At 60.6% G+C, this 2,685-nt stretch overlaps 1 protein-coding gene across 1 annotated transcript; it reads right to left on the bottom strand.

Annotated features, from left to right (window-relative positions):
- PYY (peptide YY) lies at window positions 1–599 on the bottom strand. Its single transcript, XM_023521524.1, has 3 exons — window positions 412–599; window positions 216–296; window positions 1–57 (listed from the first exon to the last, which is right to left on the bottom strand). The coding sequence occupies exons 1-3, from the start codon at window positions 597–599 to the stop codon at window positions 33–35; spliced, it is 294 nt and encodes a 97-aa protein (XP_023377292.1). The 3' UTR covers window positions 1–32.
- Window positions 600–2,685: the final 2,086 nt, after the last annotated feature.

Genomic DNA, 2,685 nt, shown 5'->3' with positions numbered 1-2,685 from the left:
GTAGCATCTCTCCCAGGAGGCCTTGGGGGTCGTCACCACTGGTAGGCGACTTCAGGCCTGTAGGAGGGAAAGGAGAGGCATCGCAAGGAGCCCGGCCCAGGACCTGGAGAGGCGAGACTGGGGGGTAAGTTCTAGATGGCGGTGCAGGGTGGGACTCCGTGGGGCAGCAGGACAACGTCGCGCTCTAGAGGGCGTGACGAGGGGGGCGCTTTTACCGCGACGTGACCGGGCGGTCGGGGCCGTCTGGGAAGAGCAGTTTCGAGAGGAGCTCGGCTGGGCTGTCCCGTTTCCCATACCTGGGGGCGGGATCAGAGATGGGCGCGGTCAGATCTGGCCACGCCCCGGGTGGAGCGGGGCGGAGGGTGGGAGCCTCAGAGACCCGGCTCTGACCCGCTGGGAGCGCGCGCTCACCGCTGCCGAGTGACCAAGTTGAGGTAGTGGCGCAGGGACGCGTAGTAGCGGCTCAGCTCCTCGGGCGAGGCGTCTTCGCCGGGAGCCTCGGGTTTAGTGGGGTAGGCGTCGACCAGCGCCCCCAGGCAGGCGAGTAGGGCCAGCAGCACTGTGGCCATAGCGGGCCACGGCCTGCGAACCGTCACCATCTGCAGAAGGGGCAGTGGAGCGTGGGCCATCCCAAGCCTCGACCCCCGACGGCAGGGGACTGAGGCTGCCGTGGGGCCCACGCTCCAGCAGCCTGTCTAGGGCTGGTACGGGACCAAGGCTCAGCCACCGACTCGCTGTGTGTCCTCAGGCACTGCACTGCCTCTGGCCTCAGTTTCCTCATTGGTCGGAGGGGCGTGAGCCCTGCCTGCCTCCCCTCCTCTCACTCGTGCTGCCCAGAACGGTGGGCGGAGGAAGAGGGCGATGCTGGCTGTGGGGCCTCCTAGGCCTCTTTCCTACCCACTTCTGCTGGCTCCCTTCCAACCCAGCTGCCCATCACTGGGCCACAGTTTCTACCTTCCCAGCCTCAGTTTCACCACAAAATAGCCTGGGTTACCCGCGTCAGACCGTTCTTGGGCCGCAGGACACTCACAGCAACAGCTCCTGAAACCTAGATTAGCAGGAAATGGAGAAAGGAGTCCCAAGGACTGGACTGCTGCAGATTGCCTTGTGGCCTCCTCTGCTCAGCGCTTCCCTGCGGGGCTTATATCCCAGCCTGGCAAGGGAGGGGGAGTCTGAGGGGGAGGGGGAGCCCAGGGGGGAGGGCCCTTCTTCCTCCCTTCCTCCACCCCTGCCAGATCGCTGAGCTTACACCCTTACACCCAGACAGTGCACGGTGTCTCCACCTTGCAGGAGCTGCCAGCCGCCATGCTGGGAATCAAGGTTCCTCTGGACCCAGGGCCTAGCCTGAACCCAGTCTTCACCCCACAGCCCCACGACAGCAGTTCTAGCCTCCTGAGGAAGTGAAGCATTTGGATCTAGACTCCTGGGGCAGCCCCTTGGACCAAGGAAGAGAGCCCATCTTCCCTAGCCTGTCCACGGGTGGGGAGTAGGGGGTGGGAGGCCAGACACATTTTCTCCAGCCTGTGGGACCTGTGACCTCTCCTTTGAAAAGACAATCTTTTCAGCTCTGCTCAGCAATACCTTGGAGAAGAGCCGGGACTGACAGGATCTATAGGGAAGTCTCTTTCTACTGGCGGCAGGAGTGGGAGCTATGACCTTGCTCTTGACCTACTGCTTATAATGTCCTGGAGGACAGGCCTCTCTGGACATTATATCCCTCTCCTTTAAAGAAGTGGAAAGAGGGGCAGTAGGAGGCAGAGGCCAGTTCCCTCCCCAGAAGCAGCTGAGTTGGCCACCTGTACATTCAGCCTGGCATATGCAGGCCTGACTTCAGCCAAGCCTGGCATAGAGACCCCTTCCAAGGTAGCGTGCCCTCATCCCCATCCAGGTGATGCCAGGGCTACCTAAGCATGTGCCACTGTCCTCAACCCTTTGTAGTCTCCAGGGCAAGATCTTCGGCCAGGTGCTTTGAAGGAAAGAGGAAAGGACTAGCGTTTATTAAGCACATACTAGGCAGTACACGATGCCAGGCTCAACAGCACCGTGACCTGACTTTATCCCCAGTTTACAGATGAGGAAACTGAAGCTTAGAGAGGCGAGTGAACTGCCAAGGTCACCCAGGATTCAAACAAGAGAAAAGGGCTGAGGCAGACCCCAGGAAGAGACCCTCTCAGTCATGAGGCACAGAAAGGCTCACTACCTGGAATAACCATGGGGCTCAGGAGTCCTGCATGGGAGCAGGGGATGGGAGGCTAAATTTGGGGCCTGCCATATCTTTTGAGAGGCCAGGGTACAGAGGGGCCTCCAGACTGCCAACCCCATCAGACCCACCTACCCTAACAGGAAGAGGGGTTGCTGAGGAGTCTCCCCATAAAGCCTTTTCCAGCTCCCTTTCCCCAGCCTGGCCAGAGCCCCCAGGGCTTTCTGGCTTCCCATCAGCCATGAGGGCAGGAGGGGCCATCTTGTCCAGCCTCCTGGTTCTGGGCCAGCCGCTCCACCCTCCAGCACAGATGGCCGTGGGTGTTATTTTTAGAGCTCTCCTGAGGTGGAGAGTCCGGGGCTCCCTCAATCACCTTTTTATAGGTTCAATCACCTGCACTCTCCGGAAATGGCTCCTTATCAGCCAGTTGGGCCCCATGGGCTCTGCACATCCCAAGAAAGGCAGGGCAGTGTGCTGAGCATGGA

Source organism: Pteropus vampyrus, unplaced genomic scaffold, assembly GCF_000151845.1.
Source record: "Pteropus vampyrus isolate Shadow unplaced genomic scaffold, Pvam_2.0 Scaffold306, whole genome shotgun sequence".
NCBI lineage: Eukaryota > Metazoa > Chordata > Mammalia > Chiroptera > Pteropodidae > Pteropus > Pteropus vampyrus.
Note: the sequence above shows the minus strand (reverse complement) of the source record. Positions and strands in the feature narration are given on the sequence as shown.

What these genes read in the sequence shown, in the direction of transcription:
- PYY (XM_023521524.1), bottom strand. Translation starts at nt 599, where the DNA reads ATGGTGACGGTTCGCAGGCCGTGGCCCGCTATGGCCACAGTGCTGCTG. An exon ending in AACTTGGTCACTCGGCAGCG is followed by an intron (nt 297 to 411) that starts GTGAGCGCGCGC and finishes TCCCGCCCCCAG; the next exon opens with GTATGGGAAACGGGACAGCC. An exon ending in GACCGCCCGGTCACGTCGCG is followed by an intron (nt 58 to 215) that starts GTAAAAGCGCCC and finishes TCCCTCCTACAG; the next exon opens with GCCTGAAGTCGCCTACCAGT.